Below are 18,683 nucleotides of genomic sequence, written 5' to 3'. Positions count from 1 at the left end.
TTGAAACGGCAGCCCATAGAACAAAGGGTTCACTTGTTCCATGTGAAGCGAGAAAGCTAACTGTCAGAGGCCCATTGCCATCCCGCTCAACTAAGTCTCAGCATAGAAAATACATTTTTCCCTTTTTGATAAATAAATTAATATATATATATATATATATATATAGTTTTCTGGTCTGGAGTCTTAAAGTACTGAAAAAATTCAGAAAATCTTTAAAACTGTAGAATTTTAAAGGCTTACAACTTTAAGTGTTTAAACCGCACGGTTTATGTATTTTCCGGACATTCCCGCAATTTAAATATCCCGATTGAAACATTTATATATATATAGACATACACATAACCTTCAAAATTATTAAAAATTCTGATTCAGGGACAAATTTTCGTATGATTTTATATCCCCAAGCACCAAGAAAACAAATAAAACAAAGAGTTGTGTTTATTCTTTACTGCTGATGCTTTTGACGATTAAACGCCAGCAATTACTGAAGAGCCGAAAAGAATTGACTCTAACTCTGTGATTGAATGATATTTCTGGCAAATTTTTTACTTTGTTTCTTTGGTTCCTGCTTCTGAGTTCTGAGAATTACTAGTAGTAGTACTTAGTAGACTAATGTAATTATAATTTTTCTTCCCACTTTCACTTTGAGTCCTGTTGTTTCAAGGGTTTTTAAGAGTCCTGCAAAAACATAAAACAAATGAGTTGGCGTGTCCCACATCGCAGAAAAGTTTAATCAAACATCAGTAGTGTATATTGAATGGGCTTTTAATTGGCCGTACGACGAAGCTTGCGCAAGAATTGAACATTGCACGTTTCAATTTTCGTTATCGCCGCTTGGGCGAAACATTGTGCATCTGAGCTCAATCATCTTTATTTTCATTTGACTGAATGCTGCCTGCTCAGATTAAGTTTATTTAAAGTTCGAGTCATGGCTTGAACTAAAAAATTTTTAGAACATAACCATTCAGTCTTGCGAGTATTTGAATTGCATGCACAACTCTTTTTCTTTGAACATGAGCCTGTAAAACCAACCAAAAACTATGGGGTATATTGTCACTATGGACAAGTTTAAAAAAAGAAAAAGAAAAAAAGAATTACTATTTGTTTCCGAATCTGCAAAACCAAAACTCAACAAAATTCACTTGCTGTCAGCTGCTATTGTCACAAGCCAATGACTTCTTTCTTCTCCTTCGTATCAAATAATAAGCAAGGCCACCAAAAACAAGCACAATAATCAAACCATCAACAACTCCCACCAAAATCAAAACCCATTTTTTCAAATTTCTCTTGCCGCGACCTCTCTGTGTCCCCTTTGCAACCTTCACCATATAAATCAACCCACTCCTCTTTTCAACTTGCTTAACGCCCATTACCACTCCATAAACAAAGCACTCTAATTCAGCTGAAGAATAGAGCACACCCACACATTTACAGTCACTTATGCACATGCTTGCACATTCTTCCTTGCTCACATTAACCATTTTGGGACCATCTCTAAGCACACTCCCAACACCCTCTAATTCAAGCATCTCCACCCGGTTTCTCCCACAAAGCCCTACGGCAATTTCGCCGCAGCCGCAATCAGATTTATCTTTTTCTTTCTTTGTTAATAGTCCAATACATGAACAAGAATTAGTGAATGTACATATTTCACAAGGCTTACAGCCCAATGGAAGGTCACATGTTTTGTTAATTGCTTGAAATGATGCCTGAAAATTTCTGTCGTTAGCTGAGTAATGATACAACGCCAAATTGCCTGTTCTGTTCCCCAACGATAAGAACCTCAAGGGTTGCAATCTTTGTGAATAAATTTGAGCAATTTTCTTGCCTTTATCATTGAACAGACCTAGCCCATTTGAACCCAATGCAATGAAAGAGATGTTACGGTTCTTTGAAGGCTTAAATTCCCAGTAAGAATAATTCAACTTACCAGAGTGAAGAAACAGAGCAATCCTGTAACGTTGAATTTCAAATGAGTAAAATTCAGTTGAGTTTCCGGGGAACGAAGTCAAGCGAGTGGCAACATTCAGCCTCTGTCCCCAAAGCATTACATCCGTCGGGAAATTGAAACTCTGCCACTTAACTCTGTTCACGACGTCGACGAGAACTAAATTGCCCGTTCTCAGTATCTGCAATCTCTGCACAAAAAGAGACACATATTTAATCATTTATACAGCTTATTAGCACCTAAAATGAGTTAATCTTGTTCCTTTTTTTTTTTCCTTTTTTATTACCTCGACACCTTGTCGAGAAGTTCCTGACAGCCACCCGACTCGATCATTTGGACCCTTTAGCTGTAAATCTCCATCTTTGGTCAATTCAAGAACACATTTTTCTGACACATAGAATCTTGAATAATGCCCTGAATTCCAAACCTTAACGTCTCCAAGAAGCACTTCCAACGAACATGAAAATTTCCCATTAACAGCTTCAATACTCACTGCAGCTCTAAAATTTGGTGCAATTTGGCCAGTCTCAATCAAAAAAGCTCTCCCAATGAACCCAAGACTATACTCAGCAGGAACAGCAAGCGTTAGCTTATATCCCTTTTGGATATCCGAATTGCAAAACCCATTTGAGAACATAACAAAAACGACAAAACCAAACAAATAGTTTGGTACAAAACTTGGTTGTTTCTGAAAATTGGGTTTGTTTTTGGGTGTCATTAGGTTTTTCTGACTGTAATTGATGGAAGGAAAGTGGAGGAAAAGTTTGACATGAGTGTTACAGAAATGTAGAATATTTTTTGTTTAGTACTTTCCTAATCCCACCCCAACTCTCAAAAAGGCTTTGAGCTTTGATTTTTGTCTCAACAAATGCCATTCATGTAGTGGGGTTACTCATGCTTGTTATCATGTTAATTTTGTTTTGTTTACTAGAATTAGTACAAAAAAGTAACGTACTATAAGCTTATTTTACAGTGTACACAGCCTGTCCATGTGAATGGTGTTTTAGTGGTGCACTACTACACTTTAAATGGGAATAATTTAATTATCCACCAGCAAAAGATGATGATTTTAATTTTTTTAACGTAAAATGTCTTTTGTTAAACTTTTTTTGAAAATATTTGTTAAATGTTTAAAATATTTTTTTAATGAATTTTTTTGAGCAAAAAAAAATTATTCATTAAAAAAGTATTTAATGAATATTACATGTCGATTTGTAAGTCTAAGTTTTAAAAATGTTGTGATTTATGATAGAATATTTACTAATGTAGTGAGTGACTAGTATGTTTTATTTAAAAGATTTTTTTTTTATTTTTTTTTTGTTATAAGAAATAAACTCAATATTTTAATGATCAATCGTCTTTAAATTGATTGCGTAAACAATTCTTTAGAATAATATTTTGATATATTTAATTACGATTGGTTAAATTTAGTGTTAGAACCTATCTCAATTAGATAATTTTTATTTTATTTTGTGGATATTATTTATTTATGGTTTTTTTTTAAGATCACATGAGAGATTTAAAATTAAACTTTTGCTCACATAAAAAAAGAAAATATTTCCTTAAATTTTTCATGAAATTTACAAAGAAAAAGATGTATACACTATCAAGCACACATGTATGTGGTAATCGATTGTATTTTCCTGTGGCCCCCACCAACATCTTCTTTGTTGGGATCAATTGAGTGCTGCTTTTTGCGAGTGGGTAGCAAGCAAGCAGGCGTTCTTTTGAGTGGGATTATGAATGTTTTGCTCCTTGTCTGCCACGTGTATCCTTTTCATAAGACACGTGTAATTCTTGGTATTGCTGACAGTGCTTTACCCTTTGCTGACGCATTATATGCCACGTCAGCACATGAGCTACCATTTTCAATTGTTTTTTTTAAATTATTACTGCACCACCTCTTTTTTATCTTATATTCATCCAACTATTAAAAAATTCTAACATATTCTCTGCACCATTTTTTTTTATTTGTATCAACTAACTATTTTTTAACTAACACTGTTAAATAATTTAAATGAAATGATAATTTTATCCCTAAATAAATTAAAATACCATTTTATTTTACAAAAACTATGAAAAATAAGAAAATTATAATTATAAAATACCCCTAAGTTTAATAAAAAATAAATCCCAAAATTAAAATTTTTATTTTTAATAAAAATCTAAATAAAAATTATAATTATAAAAATAATTACAAAATTTTGGGATTTAATAAAAATCCCCTAAATTATTAAAATTTTGGGATTTATTTTTAATAAATAAATTCAGTTATTTCAATAAAATTTTTCAAAATTATAATTTTTTATAAATAAATTTAGTCATTTTTATTAAAATTTTGCAAAATTATAATTTTTTAATAAAAATAATTATTAAAATTTTACAAAATCTAAATTAAATAAAAATCAGCTGAAATTTTAGGATTTAATAAAAATCTCCTAAATTATTAAAATTTTGGGATTTATTTTTTTAATAAATAAATTCAGTTATTTTAATAAAATTTTACAAAATTATAATTTTTAATAAATAAATTCAGTTATTTTTATTAAAATTTTGCAAAATTAAAATTTTTAATAAAAATAATTATTAAAATTTTGCAAAATCTAAATTAAATAAAAATCAACTGAGCACCTTTGTTTGGGATTTATTTTTTATTAAATTTAGGGGTATTTTTATAATTATAATTTTCTTATTTTTTAAAATTTTTGTAAAATAAAATAGTCTTTTAATTTATTTAGGGGTAAAATTATCATTTCATTTAAATTATTTAACGGTGTTAGTTAAAAAATGATTAATTGATACAAATTAAAAAAAAAAGTGGTACAAAGAGCATGTTAGAATTTTTTAATAGTTGGATAAAGATAAGACAAAAAAAAAAGTGGTGCAGTGATAATTTCTTTTTTTTTTTAATTTTAATTTATTCTAGGCCACGCCTTCGTTATGGTCCTAGACCCAATAATGGAAATGGGCTAAACCGAAAGAAATGTAGGGCACGTTCGGCTACATCGGTCTCGACAATACCATGTTACAAAATTAAATTCAATTTAATTGGGAGGTTTAAACTTGACCAACCGTGATAAATGATAATAATGCACCACAGTTGGCATTGACAACAAAAGTGTTTAGTCATTTATCTTCTCAAACCATCTGTAGAAATAATCGATTGACATGAAATTTTGAAAACAAATCAAAGATTTGGTGTTGAATCACACAGCTCACCTTTTACATAAACAATTTTATAGTGCCCACAACCGAAAGCTCATTCACTGTATTATTGTGTTAATTGGGAGAGAAATACAAAGTTCATAAATTATTTCTCTTTCATGATATAGAGATAGGTTTTGAAATTGGAGCTTTACTATATCAGTCTCACCTTTGAGTTTTTTTTTTTAAAGATCTTCTATCACTTTTTTCATCCTATTTTCTCCAAAATACATAAATAAATAAATAAGATTGGTGTTTAACGCTGAGCCGTTAAGGTAAGAAGCCCAACAATCGAAAAATAAAATCAGCTGGGCCTAAGGATGGTCCAAAATCTGAAATGAATAAAGTCTCCGACCTTTGACTTCAAAAGGCGGTGTCGTTTTAATTCAATCACTTCATCATTGTCTGTCCCTTCGGCTTCCCCAGGCCTCGCTGAGCTGAAACGACGAGCTTCAAATTCAATGCAGTAACCATAGCTTGACGAACGAGCGTTCACTTAACTCTTCCTCGTAACCGAAACCCTATCAATTATCTAGTTAACCGTAAACCATTTTAATCACATAAAAATGTTCTTGCACGGTACAACTGAAGCCAATCTCTGCCGCTTATCATTGATATTGGCCAAGCGTGTTTCCCGCCATAATCATCTTCGGTTTCTTTCTCTGGCAGTTATGAGCACCGGCCAAAACGGAAAAGTGGAAACCACCCCAAGTGGCAGCAACGCGTCAGCTCGTTTGCTTTCTGATTCTGTGTGTTTTTCTTTCTATCCAGTTCTTCCAGTTTTTTTTTCCCACATTTAGGGTTTGTTTGGCATTTATACGTCGTCGTTTTTAATCTACTAACTAACTGTTATAATATAGGACTACTATTGTAGTGTGTAACTATTATGATTCTGCTTAGATTCTAGCTGTGGTTCAGTTTGAATGAATAATTTCCTGTCAATGCTTTTTAGCAGCATGTGGATGGTAATGGACTATCTGGCAATGAATTTTACAGCAGTAGAGGTAAAAATGGCCGTAATAGAAGTCGGATGTCGAAGTGGAAAGTGCACCAATCTGCTTCCCCTTCCTTTTCCAATGAGGATTTTCCCCCTCTGGATGTGAATCTTGTTTCTAGTTCTAAGGGTGGACACATCGATAAGATGAAAACAAGGATTGATTTGGGACCAGGGCAAAAGACAGACATTATTGTTTCAACGCAGCTTGAGGACTCACCTCCTTCAAATTATGTGAGCCAGCATGACGACTCTTCTCCTTCTGCTCCTTTATGGAACAAGGAGATGAAGCATGCACATGCTAATGCATCGCCATCTAAGCGAAACTACTTCAAACATGAGTCAGATGCCAAGAAGTGGGATTCTTCTCATCGTTTGCACAATGATGGACCATTTGATATCTGCTTGTCGAGGAGGAGAAATTTCAGAATGGAAAAAGAAAATGAGTGCAGACAGATTGTGGATTGGACTAGGGAAGGAATTCTGAGGCCTGGAATGGTTCTTCTGAAACATTACCTTACAATTCGTGAACAGGTGAATCTTGGTGCTTTACCCTCAATGAGACCTTGTACAGTTTTGATAATGTATTGAATTGAATTTCATTGTATCCAGTAACTCAACTCTGTTAGTATGTTATTGGTTCGATCTTTCAATTTTGAAAATCAACCAAATTATATAAATATTGTTTTATCATTGACACTATTATTGCTATTGAATGCAACAAACTAACAGTGTACATTTCTAATGCTAGATACCATTGCCCTTTAATAGTCCTATTTTTTACTGTGTGTGCTAATTTTAGCACTTTGTTTGTGCGCCAAAAGTTTTGCATTTAGTTCTGTGATTTTTTTTTTTTTTTTTTTTTATATTTGCTTCTTGTTATGTGTTAAATCTTTGTCCCAATTGGATGTTACAGATTCTAATAGTGAGAACTTGTCAAGAACTCGGCAATGGCCCTGGTGGGTTTTATCAACCTGGATACAATGATGGAGCAAAACTTCGTTTGCGCATGATGTGCCTGGGGCTTGATTGGGATCCTCAGACAAGAAAATATGGCAAAAAGCGGCAGGTTGACGGTTGTGAGCCGTCTGTTATTCCTTGTGAATTTAAGCAGTTGGTTCAAAGATCAATGTCTGAAGCACATGCGCTTATCAAAATGGATTCCAAAGTAAGCAACGTGGAAGACATACTTCCTGCATTGTCTCCAGACATATGCATTGTTAACTTCTACAATACCAGTGGGCGACTTGGTCTTCACCAGGTCTGTAGCTAACCATATTATGTTCCTCTACGGCTCTATCTGCAATAGTGCAATTTGTTTTTGACTTCTGAACCACTTTAAGAAGATGTAATACAAATGTTTACAGAGTTCGGACTACTGTGAGCACAAGTCTCCCTGCTTCCAATATTTAATGAATGGTGTTTAAACTCAAGATAATTTTTTCTTATCATTTTGACTTCTTCGTATGTAGGACCGTGACGAAAGCAGATACAGTCTCAAGAAGGGGTTACCTGTTGTATCCTTCAGTGTAGGCGACTCAGCAGAATTCCTTTATGGAGATGAGAGGGATGCGAACAAGGCAGAGAAAGTACTACTAGAATCAGGAGATGTACTAATATTTGGTGGGGAGTCTAGACATGTATTTCATGGAGTGTCATCCATCAACCCCAACTCAGCTCCTGGAGCTCTACTAGAAAACACTATGCTTCGTCCTGGCCGCCTAAATCTAACCTTTAGACAATACTGAAAAATCATCTAGCGTCAACACAGGTATAGAATTTCATTTATTTGAATGTACAGCATCAACAAAGTTTAGCCTTCATATTGTTATTTAGTGAATTGTATTTATGATTTGTAACTAGAAATTTCGGGTCCTATGAGAATTTATCACATTGGTTGCTCATCATATTATTTCATCCAATGGAAGAATAGATCCTGTTCTTCTTAACAAAACTGTATTAATGTCACTGATGTCTCCGATGGAAGCTCATTTTGATGGTTAGCTATTTATTTAGCTAGTAGATGCCTACAGCTTGATAATCATGATTATCTTTGCCTTTCTTGACAAGTTAGGCACCAAGATAATCTATGAAAGTCCTAATAATGTCACGTATGAATCGTATCAGTAGAGCTAGATAAGATACTCTCTCACTACAGTACAATTATTGTGTGGTTGGTGTACGCATACACAGCATCATCAAAATTATTATTAATTGCTTGAATAGATTATCTAATCCATCAATTTGCTCACCCTTCTCGTCCATACTTGATTAATTACTCCATTATTGTTCTGTCAATCTTTATCTTAGCTTGTTGCTTTTGTAAAGAGTTTGCAACTCTTATTTGATTAAATTATTGTTGCATATTATTGGAAGCTTGTCCTTCACATGGGCTGCCACAAATATTCATCAACTATTATAGAGAGTTACGAGCGCATGATAGAGACCAAGGAATGTGAAAATCATAGCAGCAAGCATAGTTTGTGACAGTTTGAGTTGCGATTTTTATAACTTATTTAATTGGGTTATTGCTATCAATACACTAAACAATGTCTACATCCTCGATCAGGGTCACTTTTCATTTGATTATTATAGTTCTTGAACAATTTAATTGCTGTTGTGTAGCCAGCACTAAAACAGAGTTTAATAACTCTAACAAGATGGTTAGATTCATTTAGATGAAGCATAGATCCAATATTTTATGCCAGGTTCATTCTCCAAACTTTTGATAAACTTTTTTGGAACGCTCAAGAGCATGATTGCATTGGATGTGTCAAAATTTAATCCGAATGGATAATGTACGCACTATCTAATTTTGGTGCCATTTTTGTAGGTTTCCACTCCAGTAATTTGACAAGGAAATTGAGCAATTGTTGATAGGCCATCAGGGTTGTTTTTTCGGCATAATAATTTAGCTTTTAGGGAGAGGTGACACCAACAAATGAGCAAATATGTGGTGCAAGCTTACATTACTAGCACTAAGGAATTTATGTCTCTTAGCAATTTTTTGAATTATAAGAGATTATTGTTCATGTTACAATTTATATTATATGAAATTATTATTAATATTTATAATCAGACTATTACTTGAATTAATTTACATTAAATTTTACATAATATTACTTAGATTTAATCCTTTCTAATATTCGAAGGATACTCACGCACGTTGTATGAGCGAGTGTTTTTCCATTGGACTAAAGACCCATTGATCTATCTCTTTGCAATTAGGTTAAACCTTTTGTAATATTGATAGCCCGAACTACCATTTGCTTACAAGTGTTAGAACCAGTATTGCCCAAAAGAGAAGGAAAAAAGTTATGCAATATTATCGGAATTATGTCTTCTGGGAAATATTTTAAGCTACCCTATAATTATTATCCAGCAGGGCATTTAGAAGTTAGGGTGACTTTATCGTATGATTGTGTTGGCGAAGTAACAAGTCCATTATTTTTTCAATTATTATCTTTGAGTCATATTTAATTAACATTATCAACTTTGATTTCACTACTAAAAATTTAAGGCTATGTTTGTCATGTAGGATTGGATTGTACTGAATTAGATTACATATGTTGTTGACGTATGTTTGGTAAAATATCGGATTGGAATATGTTAAATTGAATTTAAATGAAGTTATGTAATATTTAAGTTAATATTTGAATTTAAATATCAACTATTTATAGATATTTTTAATAATAAATATTATAATTAATTAAAAACAAAACTAATAAGAAAATTATATATACATTTCAATTAGTTACTGGGTAGTCATAATTATAGTAAATAAATGTAAAATATTTAAATTATAGGTTATTTCATATGAGATATATTATTTCAGTAAATAAAATAAATAAAACTATTCAAGTAATAAATTAATTAATAAATTTTAATTAAATCATTAATAATAAAATATAAATTACTTAATTAATAACAATAAATAAATAAATACTTTTAAGTTATACATTAAAATAGTGTAATAAATTATAAAAGATATCATAAATAGACAAACATTTTTGTTTCTTATTATCCAATCCTAACTAAACCCACATGAAAATTAGAATGACTAGTCCAATGAATTTAAGATTAGAATTTGAATTGAGAATCCATTTGGGAGTGTGGTGAGATAGTTGGGCTGCCAAAGTCCAGCTACTAATATGTTTGGTAACACTTGTAGCTGAATTTTGGTAGTTTAGTAAAATTTTTTTCCCAACTTCTATTCCGCAGCTATACCTTTTACTCCACAGTAGCCGCGGCTTAAAAACTACAGCACTTCGCTCCCAAACACACCCTTAGTCCATTAGTCTAATCCAAAATGAACATGCAAACATGGGATTAATATTTTGTCCCAAAATTTAGTACAATCTTATACTTAATTCTAACTTCTAAACATAAACTAATTCTATGGTATAGTGGTTGCAGCTTTAACACCTCATCAACTCCATATTACAAAATAAAACCTTAGTTTAAATGACAGAAAGATTGTTAAATTGCAGCATGAGAGAGAGAGAGAGAGAGAGAGAGAGAGAGAGAGAGAGCATGATGAGATTCATCTTATTGGTATGTTTTAACATGTAAATTTGATTACATACAACAACAATAGTGCATAGCTGTGAAATAGCCAGTAAAAATATATGCACAAGTACAAAAGGGCGTTTGTGAAAATGAACAAAATTTATATTATTTGCTCTCAGTCCAATAACCAAAAAAAAACTGCAATCAACCGATGGCCACTTTGCCTTGGACAAAATAATTTGACGATGACTCAAACTTTAAATTGAAACCATCCACGAGGGCGGAGGCGTCTTTTTCTTTCTTTTTTTTTTATACTAATTTTCTTTTTCTACTGACCTTGGTGCGTGCCGAATCTTTTTATAAAAAGAAAAAAAAAATAGAAAACGCACCTAATTGTCTTTTTTTTTTTAATTAGTTTAATTTTCTACCTTGGTGCGTGCCGAATCGTCTTATAAAAAGGTGAAATTAGAAAACACGACCATTAGGTGTGTTCCTGCAAACATTGAATCACAGTTTGCACGTGAAATTCGTGTCGCTTGCGCATCCAGTAACAGTAATTTAAACACAGACATTTCAGTCAAAGATAGGGTCCTCGAATCAGATTCTAAGCAATCATTTTTCGTGTATTTATTATTTTGTAACGTGTGTCTCACTAAAATGCACTAATTATCCGTGAATTAAAAGAAAATTAAGCGAAAATAAATGCCTTATATTTACACCTAAGTAGAGATTTTGTTACAGCTCACAAATCATTAAATCACATTATTTCAAATTATAAATATTTTTTTAATTTTTCGTAAAAGGTAGCATTTGCATTACTTTCCTTTTAAATCTTAGCACACCTCAATGATAAGTTTCTAATTTTTTGGACAGCAAAAGGAAAAAAAAAAAATAGATTACTTCATGCAAATCAGTCACAATTAAATAATTTTATTAAAAAATATAATTGTCAAATAGTGCTGCATCATGAAATATATTGAAAAGCCTTGAGTGTTAAAAGAGCACTATCTTTTTTTTTTCCTATTATTTTCTTAATATGCGTAAATAGAACTATTTCATAACCATTTTATGCTCTTTAAATTTTATTAGGATTTGAATAATTGGTGGCATTTAAATGATTTTCTTGCAAACTTTTACCCCCGACTAGGAAAAAAATAGATTACACAATCTCAAATAAGTAATTTTCTAAAATATCATTGGAAATAAATTTTCTGTAATTTTAGAAGATAATTATATTTTGTCGTAATCTCAACAACACGTATGCCAACAAACCAATTAAGCACATGCGATGCGGCACGTCATTGACTCCCCCGCCTATTTAAAAGAATTCCCCCATCTCAGCGTCTCCAGCTCGCACCATAACTAAACCCGCATAAACAACAAGACGCATAATACTGACTCCCGCATTTTCGGAATCTTTTACTGGCAGAGAAAATGCAGAGATTCGCAGCCCGAAGGGTTTTATCGGAAACAAATTCTCTCCGTCTGCCGCAGCGCTGCTTCTTCTCTCAGCTAGCACAGAAGGAAGAATCATCTCTGAACGAACATGAAACTTTTCTCCCGAGAATGCCCCCGTTCGATTATTCTCCCCCTCCCTACGACGGTCCGTCCGCCGATGAGATCCTCGCCAAACGCAAGACTTTTCTCAGCCCTTCATTGTTCCACTTGTACAGCAAACCCGTGAGTCCACGTAATCTTGATTAATAATTGTCCTTTTTGTTTTTTAATATTAAAAGCATGAGTTTAACGTTTTAATTGGATTATGATTAGTAATTATTTAATGATATATTAACGGACGATTGCGTTAAATTTGACGCCGTTAGATCTGAAGCATCTGCGTTCTTGTGTGTGTGTGTGCGTGAGTTGTGGCAGCTGAACGTGGTGGATGGGAAGATGCAGTATTTGTTCGACGAAAACGGCCGTAGATACCTGGACGCCTTCGGAGGGATTGCTACGGTCTGTTGCGGACACTGCCATCCTTATGTGGTCGACTCAATCGTCAACCAAATCAAGCGCATACAACACTCCACTGTGCTTTATCTCAACCATGCAATCGCTGATTTCGCCGAGGCGTTAGCCTCCAAAATGCCTGGCAATCTTAAGGTCCGTCTCTCTCTCTCTCTCTCTCTCTCTCTCTCATCGCTGATCAAATGTTCACGTCTCTTCTATGATTTTTTTTCTTTTATTTTCGTTTTTTTTTGTTTTTTTGTCATCTTACCTGCACGTTAAAGATTACCGCTAATTTCACAGACACGTGTCCCACAGTGAAGCTATGTGGTCCCACCGATGTGTGCCCGCAGTTAATGGTTTATCCTTGCGCTTACATAAGCTTACTTAACTAAGTTACTTCTGCAAGCATCAAGAGCTGTAAAAATATAAAATTTTGTTAATTATCTGATCATATATTTCATTGTTCTAGAGTTTAAAAAAAAAAAAAATTCGCTTCTAAGGAATTTCAAAAGTGGTTCTTGAAATTTTGAAAATGATAGGCATCACTCAGCACATGAAAATTCTAGAAATTTAGAATTCTTGATTTATTGTGTTTATGTAGGTGGTTTTCTTTACAAATTCGGGAACGGAAGCGAATGAGTTGGCGATAATGATGGCAAGATTATATACTGGATGCAATGATATAATATCACTGAGAAACGCCTATCATGGAAACGCAGCTGGAACTATGGGCGCCACTGCTCAGTCCAACTGGAAATTTAACGTTGTTCAGGTACCTTACAAAAATAACTAAAATTCAATAACTAGTCTTTGCCTGTAAAAGTCCGAAATCTTGGGCGCTTAACTTTTACGGATAATCATTATTGAATTGGATGAGGATTAAAATAGTATGTTAGGTAGATGATTATGACCCATTGCCTTGCTTTAATGGGAATGTCTTGCTGCTGGTGAATTATTAGGGATCCTTGCAATTTTTTGGATCCTTGCTATTAGCTTTGGTCTACGATTATTGAAATTTACCAAACTAGGTTCATCAGTTTGGCCACTAGACTCAACTTGCCTAATTTTGAAGCCTAAAATATTAGATAATAATGCTAATAAATCATAATGATGCATGCATGATATCTTATCATAAACAGAAAAATCTTCTGCCTTTACTTTTTCTTGTCAGTTATCACCGATTTGTGTTCACATTGCGATAAGAAGGACATATCACAGCCCATCCTTGGCTACAGACAAGGCCCACATATTTTAATCAGGGCAACCACAATTGAGCATTCTAGGAACAAAATAGTGAAACAAGTGAAGTAAGAGCAACTTTTTGAAGAAAGGCGTATCATGTGTTTGTTCTTATGTATCAATCAACCATGGTGCACACTCATAAGAAAATAGGCAAAATTTAGCTTTGTTATGGAAGTTTGTTTATATAGGACATGTATAACCTGGTAGAAATTTTTTCTATAAATACATCTGTAACTAAAATACGATTATGTAGTGGTCATAGCTCTTTGTACATTTTAATGTGATCGTCATTAACATGAGACGTGATCACCTGCTATTCTCATCTCTGGTTTGGACAACAGACTGGCGTTCATCATGCCTTGAACCCCGACCCATACAGAGGAGTGTTTGGTGCAGATGGCGAAATGTATGCTAAAGATGTTCAAGATCTCATTGACTTTGGAACTTCTGGGCATGTTGCTGGTTTCCTTTCTGAATCTATTCAGGTAATCAACATATAAATTGTTGATTAGAATTAGGAAAATATAGCTATGCATTCTTACAGGGTAAGATGTTTTCACTTTTGACAGGGAGTGGGTGGCATTATAGAGTTGGCCCCAGGTTACCTGCCTGCGGTTTATAAAAGCATTAAGAAAGCGGGAGGCCTTTGTATAGCTGATGAGGTTCAGGCTGGATTTGCCCGAACAGGGAGCCATTTCTGGGGATTTGAGGCCCATGGTGTTGTTCCTGACATTGTGACAATGGCAAAGGTTGGTTTCTCTTATCTTTTTGTCTGAATGTGCCCCGGAAACTTCACTCTCCCTTGCAAAAACCATCATATCACCTAAGTTATGTTTGTAATTTTTAGATTTTGGCTCAAAGTTGAAATTGTAATATACACAGATTATCCATTAACCATTATTAAGCACTATGCCGTTCTGTCTTACCGTGCTACTAGAATCTGTTTCTTATGCATTGAATTATTCTCCTTTATGGTATGATCAGGGCATTGGAAATGGCATCCCCCTTGGTGCAGTAGTAACTACTCCAGAGATTGCAGAGGTCTTGACTCGCCGCAATTACTTCAACACCTTTGGTGGGAATCCTGTATGTACAGCTGCAGGGCACGCTGTTTTGAAAGTGATCCAGAAAGATAAGCTTCAGAATAATGCACATGTTGTCGGATCCTATTTGAAAGAAAAACTAACTGCACTCAAGGATAAATATGGAAGTATGTTTTGTTTGTCACCCTTAATACTTTCCTGCATTCAGCATTCTCTTGTACATTGCAAATTTGCATCTATTTTACTTTATGGCTGCTGATTGTGTTTGGTCTCTGCAGTAATTGGAGATGTGAGGGGAAGGGGATTTTTGCTTGGAGTTGAATTTGTCACTGATCGCCAATTGAAAACACCTGCTAAAACTGAAACTCTGTATATAATGGACAAAATGAAAGGTATGTGCTTTATTCTTCTCTCAGTATTGATCTAGTGATATTGCTTTAAGCTTCTCGCTACAACGAGACCTCTTTTGTTGTAGAAATGGGAGTATTGGTCGGCAAAGGTGGATTCTATGGAAACGTTTTCAGAATTACTCCTCCTCTTTGCTTCACAAAAGAAGATGCTGGTAGGTCTTTTATACCCATTTTGTTGCGTGTATCATTTACTGTACAATGTGAATATATCACGTGTCTTTTTGGTTTCAGATTACCTTGTAGATGTTATGGACTACTCACTGTCGAAGATGTGAAGCCTCCCACGTGTGGATGAAAAAGTGTATCCGATCATTCGCAACTTAGTCTAAATGAAAACTGTATTAGTTAATGTCTGTTGTGAGTGAAGTATTAATACATATAGGCCACTGCTTGAATAATTTGCTGCCATGATACTAAAAAGCGATGAGTCAACAACTCGTTGTCTCTCGCTGTCAAACTCTCTTGGATTTCACTTAAATTAGCTTTGGAACATTATGTCTCTTGAATTAGCGTCCGATCATTCTCTTTTCCTCCTCCCTTGTTGAACTCTATATTTCTTCTACATTTGGTTGAGAATATTGGGATGGAAAGAGAGCACTATGAGATTAGCACATGAAAGCGTATATTCGGAAGTTAATAAAATGGGCAAACTCGCTTTCCTTAAAAGTTTGCGTAAAATGATGTGGTCAAGCTACCTGACCATGAGGGGATTTTTCAGCTCTCAAACTTCTGGCAAGCCTTCCTAAGAAAATCTATCGGATCGAACAAAACTATATACAAAAATATTTTGTGCTGGTAGCCATATGAATGAATATAACATGTAATCCTTTTAATTAAATCCTTTGTGTGTTTTCAAGAGTTCTTTGGAGCCTGAATCTCGACTGCCGGATTCAAAGCCAAAAGGCTACAGCTTTCTAATCTCCAATCATTTAGTTTATTAATTTTATGAACTCTAATCTATAATCACTTGGTTCATTTGTCTTGAAAAGGATTACTATGTCAGACAAATCCTTTCATAAATGTAGGATCGATCGTACTCATCTTTATTTCAACTATAATGAAAAAAGAAGCATAATTTTTATTGTTTAAAAGAAAAATAAAGTAAATCTGTGTAGTTATTGGCAACGATAACGTCCCTCTCATTTAACTCATTCCTTTCCTAAGCCATTAACACTTGAAATTTTTAATCTATAAAGCGATTCTCTTATTTATTATCCTCTTCATAGAATTATCTTTGCTCACGTCAATAAACTATAATATCTAGAGCATAATTTTCCCAAAGGGAATCATGAGGAAAGAAGGTAAATTAGTCAAACATGCATCACATAATTCATATTTTGGCGAGAAAGTTCGTACGGTGAATTTGCTGTCTTGTTTTTACTCAAAGTACTTTTTATTTTCAGTTTGTCACACAATTTGTTGAAAACACTGGGATGGAAATAATTGGCTGCAGATAGTGAAATGCGGCAAAGTTTTTTCAAGAAGTAATTAATTTGTTAACAAAATTGGATTTGCATTTGCCTGTAGGAACTTTTGCAGGATGACTGGGATATTACTGACCGAAAATGTGATTATATGAATGTCAATAATTAGTTTAATATAGTCTATAGAGTACTCCTACTATCAGTTTTTATTGTTAATTGAATCCATTGTTGGGATACGGGGTCTCAGAACATGAATCTATATTTTTTTGCCGTCATTCTAATAGTTTATTTTGCCTTTGGCATTAATATTAAAATGTTACCAGAGGAGGTCAGTGTTTGGTTCATTGGTTGTATGATCGAGTTTAATTTTGAGCTGTTATTAACCGGTGTTTGCGTATGAATTGGTTGAGGAAATTTTTACTCATTTGTGTGAGTGTGTGTGTGTGGTGCACTATTCGGCTTGTTTCAATAGACATTGTTTCAACAGTTTCAATTGATTAGAAAGTTGAAAACTATGGGTGCATTTAATATTGAAATTGATCAGTTGTAATTTAAAAGTTACAGTACTAAAAAATTTAGTAAATGTCAGCTGCTGTAATTTGAAAGATATGTTGATACGATTTTTCGCTTGTATAATAAATATTTTAGTATATTTTTAATAATTTTGTCAAAAATTATTATTTAAAATTTATACTTACAACATACCATTAATTTTTATTTTACAATAATAATTTTTTTTATATAAGAATTATATCTTAAAAGTTATAACATCTTAATTCCAAATAGGACTTATGTTCTGATACCTATCTCGTATTAACTTACGAATGGCTTAAACGGTAAATTACTCCCTTAATTCGGCATCATAAAATCTGTTTAGTTTCAGAATTCTTCACAATGATTTCAAGATGTAGTACAAGCGAAGCAATAAGTGATTGAAAGATTGCAACTGTTACAAGTTTAATACTTGAAAACAAGCCACGATACTTTTTTTTTATTATTACATGAGATTATTGCTCAAATTACAATTCAAATTACAACTCATATTACATGAGAGTATAATTGATATGTACAATCATATATTTATACTAAGTCCTATTGATATGAATGCTGATATGACACTGCTCAGATTTTTAACCCTCTCAAATATTCGAGGGATGTCAAACTCCCATCCTGGGAGAAAGATTGTCTTCACTCGAGCTCAAGGGCTCCAAGGAAGAATATTTAAATTAAACCCCTACAATGCAACTGCGGAGGCTCGAACCCCTTCCCTCACATTTGTGAGGGAGGGGCTCTAGCCACTTGGGCTAAGCCCAAGTGGTTAACAAGCCACGATACTTGACTCGTGGAATCACTAGTTTACAAGCATTACTTTCCCAAGGCAATAGTCTCATTGGTGGCTTTCTTCATACGTGACATGCATGCACAAGTTATATGCTTGGACATATCCAATCAATGTGAAAATATATATTGCGAATTTGTAACATTCTGTGCAATGCTAGCTGAATCTGATGGAAAGCACGTACGTGTCTTAAGGCTTTCAATTGTAGCAACTAACATTTTACTTTTAAGAATCACCAAATTAAACTGGATATGGAAATTACAAGAATCACGCGCCGTTTATAAATAAAATCACAAACGACCTTTTTCGTTTAGGACCTATATGCCGATTAAAATTTAAAATATTATATGTAATATCGTTGAAAAATAGACAACTTATAATGTCTAAGGTAAAATTTTATAATGACTATTTTTAAAAATAAAAAAATAGAAAAGCACGGCTAATAATATTTTTAATTTTTAATTTATCTCAGGGTACGAGTTTTTTAGTTTTAAAAAAGAAAAAAAAATCATTTCGGAACAAATGTGCTATCTTTGATTTTCCTTTGGTTTAGTTAATAGTTTTTCAATTTTCTAATTTTAATATTTTAAATGGTCGCTCTTTCCACATATATTAATATT

At 33.5% G+C, this 18,683-nt stretch overlaps 3 protein-coding genes across 7 annotated transcripts; 2 read left to right on the top strand and 1 right to left on the bottom strand.

The window, feature by feature from the left end:
- Positions 1-635: 635 nt before the first annotated feature.
- Positions 636-2,801, bottom strand: LOC18039281 (putative receptor protein kinase ZmPK1). Of its 2 annotated transcripts, XR_002904919.1 has the most exons (3): positions 2,235-2,801; positions 1,099-2,138; positions 636-678 (listed from the first exon to the last, which is right to left on the bottom strand). XR_002904919.1 is itself a non-coding variant. In XM_024182296.1 (2 exons), the coding sequence occupies exons 1-2, from the start codon at positions 2,664-2,666 to the stop codon at positions 1,149-1,151; spliced, it is 1,422 nt and encodes a 473-aa protein (XP_024038064.1). In that variant the 5' UTR covers positions 2,667-2,801; the 3' UTR covers positions 976-1,148. The 2 variants fall into 2 exon arrangements, 1 of the variants encoding a protein (XP_024038064.1); XM_024182296.1 differs by lacking the exon at positions 636-678 and having other exon boundaries at positions 976-2,138.
- A 2,588-nt stretch (positions 2,802-5,389) lies between these two features.
- Positions 5,390-9,108, top strand: LOC18038579. Of its 3 annotated transcripts, XM_006429476.2 has the most exons (5): positions 5,390-5,901; positions 6,105-6,680; positions 7,063-7,407; positions 7,619-7,917; positions 8,980-9,108. In XM_006429476.2, the coding sequence occupies exons 1-4, from the start codon at positions 5,719-5,721 to the stop codon at positions 7,892-7,894; spliced, it is 1,380 nt and encodes a 459-aa protein (XP_006429539.2). In that variant the 5' UTR covers positions 5,390-5,718; the 3' UTR covers positions 7,895-7,917; positions 8,980-9,108. The 3 variants fall into 3 exon arrangements, with proteins under 3 accessions (XP_006429539.2, XP_024038565.1, XP_024038564.1); XM_024182797.1 differs by lacking the exon at positions 8,980-9,108 and having other exon boundaries at positions 6,108-6,680; positions 7,619-8,075; XM_024182796.1 differs by lacking the exon at positions 8,980-9,108 and having other exon boundaries at positions 7,619-8,075.
- Positions 9,109-11,993: 2,885 nt separating this feature from the next.
- Positions 11,994-15,809, top strand: LOC18038578 (alanine--glyoxylate aminotransferase 2 homolog 3, mitochondrial). 2 transcript variants are annotated; one of them, XM_006429475.2, is made up of 9 exons: positions 11,994-12,335; positions 12,528-12,758; positions 13,207-13,377; positions 14,189-14,332; positions 14,417-14,596; positions 14,832-15,057; positions 15,169-15,282; positions 15,366-15,452; positions 15,532-15,809. In XM_006429475.2, the coding sequence occupies exons 1-9, from the start codon at positions 12,090-12,092 to the stop codon at positions 15,573-15,575; spliced, it is 1,443 nt and encodes a 480-aa protein (XP_006429538.1). In that variant the 5' UTR covers positions 11,994-12,089; the 3' UTR covers positions 15,576-15,809. The 2 variants fall into 2 exon arrangements, with proteins under 2 accessions (XP_006429538.1, XP_024037610.1); XM_024181842.1 differs by having other exon boundaries at positions 12,106-12,335; positions 12,479-12,758.
- The last annotated feature ends 2,874 nt before the right edge of the window (positions 15,810-18,683 follow it).

Source organism: Citrus clementina, unplaced genomic scaffold (genome assembly GCF_000493195.1).
Source record: "Citrus clementina cultivar Clemenules unplaced genomic scaffold, Citrus_clementina_v1.0 scaffold_6, whole genome shotgun sequence".
Lineage (NCBI taxonomy): Eukaryota > Viridiplantae > Streptophyta > Magnoliopsida > Sapindales > Rutaceae > Citrus > Citrus x clementina.
Note: the sequence above shows the minus strand (reverse complement) of the source record. Positions and strands in the feature narration are given on the sequence as shown.

Excerpts from the sequence above, each read along its gene's own strand:
- LOC18038578 (XM_006429475.2), top strand. The coding sequence starts at position 12,090 with ATGCAGAGATTCGCAGCCCGAAGGGTTTTATCGGAAACAAATTCTCTC. Across the intron at positions 13,378-14,188 it reads GGAAATTTAACGTTGTTCAG|ACTGGCGTTCATCATGCCTT; the intron begins GTACCTTACAAA and ends TTTGGACAACAG. Across the intron at positions 14,333-14,416 it reads TCCTTTCTGAATCTATTCAG|GGAGTGGGTGGCATTATAGA; the intron begins GTAATCAACATA and ends CACTTTTGACAG.
- LOC18039281 (XM_024182296.1), bottom strand. The coding sequence starts at position 2,666 with ATGACACCCAAAAACAAACCCAATTTTCAGAAACAACCAAGTTTTGTA. Across the intron at positions 2,139-2,234 it reads CTTCTCGACAAGGTGTCGAG|AGATTGCAGATACTGAGAAC; the intron begins GTAATAAAAAAG and ends CTTTTTGTGCAG.
- LOC18038579 (XM_006429476.2), top strand. The coding sequence starts at position 5,719 with ATGTTCTTGCACGGTACAACTGAAGCCAATCTCTGCCGCTTATCATTG. Across the intron at positions 5,902-6,104 it reads CTCGTTTGCTTTCTGATTCT|CAGCATGTGGATGGTAATGG; the intron begins GTGTGTTTTTCT and ends AATGCTTTTTAG. Across the intron at positions 6,681-7,062 it reads ACCTTACAATTCGTGAACAG|ATTCTAATAGTGAGAACTTG; the intron begins GTGAATCTTGGT and ends TGGATGTTACAG.